General features: G+C 72.9%; 1 protein-coding gene across 1 annotated transcript in view; it reads left to right on the top strand.

Moving 5' to 3' along the window:
- The window catches only part of MAPK15 (mitogen-activated protein kinase 15), a 6,744-nt gene that overhangs the window by 4,453 nt on the left and 1,381 nt on the right, over window positions 1–910 (top strand). The window contains exons 9-12 of the mRNA XM_077758135.1: window positions 30–150; window positions 272–473; window positions 567–709; window positions 802–906. Of these exons, the coding sequence (XP_077614261.1) occupies window positions 30–150; window positions 272–473; window positions 567–709; window positions 802–906 (571 nt within the window). The remainder of the gene's footprint in view (window positions 1–29; window positions 151–271; window positions 474–566; window positions 710–801; window positions 907–910) is intronic.

The raw sequence follows: 910 nt of genomic DNA, 5'->3' as shown, positions 1-910 counted from the left end.
CGGAGAGGCCCTCCTGACCGCAGCCCGAGGCTGGCTTCTCGCAGGTTCCACTGCCCCGCCCGCGAGTGGACAATGGATTCGGCCGTGCGGATCCCGGTGCTGGAAGGAGCTCAGCTCTCAGCCCCTGAGTACCGCAGCCGCGTCTATCAGGTGCTCCGGCGCGCGACCTGCCCACGCCCACGCTCACCCTCGAGGCCTCCCCTTGCCTCAGCGACCCCGGAACCCGCTACACCCACGCCATGCAACTCTGAGCGCCCCTCGCCCCCCGCAGATGATCCTGGAGCGCAGGGGCAACAGCCACGCCCCGAGAGAGAAGGGCCTGGGGGGCACGTCCCCGGGGGCGGAGCCCAGTGGCCCCCCGCCCCAGGCGCACCTGCCGCCCCCCAGAGCCGCCCCCCAGCTGCCCCCCGGCTCTTCGTCGCAGAAGTCCGGCCGCAGACCTCCGAGCCACCTGGGTCACCAGTCCGCCCACGGTGTGTGATCCCGCACGGAGTGGCCCCTGACCCTTCTGTGTGGGGCCACCAAGGGTCCGCAACGGCGGACTAACGCGGGGGGCTGGTCTTCAGACCCCACAGAAGTTCCCTGCGGAGCCAAGAACCTTCCCCGGCCGAGCGCGGCGCCCCTGCTCCAGCCCCGGCCCCCAGGGGGTCTCTGGAGGGCGGAAAAGCCCCCTGGGGCGACGGCAGATGCCCCCTCAGCACCCTCGGGGGTAGGTTGGCCCGGGGAGGGCCCCTCTCACTGTACTTTCCAAGGCCCCCCGCACCCGGTACAGCAGTGACCCTGTGACGCGCCCCCTCGCAGGTGAAGTCCAGCGTGAAGGGGGCGGCGCCCTCCCTGGCCTCGCAGGCTGCCGCCCGGGGGGCCGTCCAGGCCCTGATCCGGAGCGACTGGAACCCGGGCCGTGGGGCGA

Source organism: Crocuta crocuta, unplaced genomic scaffold, assembly GCF_008692635.1.
Source record: "Crocuta crocuta isolate KB4526 unplaced genomic scaffold, BGI_CrCroc_1.0 scaffold327, whole genome shotgun sequence".
Classification (NCBI taxonomy): domain Eukaryota; kingdom Metazoa; phylum Chordata; class Mammalia; order Carnivora; family Hyaenidae; genus Crocuta; species Crocuta crocuta.
The sequence above is the reverse complement of the archived record's forward strand: the minus strand, read 5'-3'. Positions and strand labels throughout refer to the sequence as shown.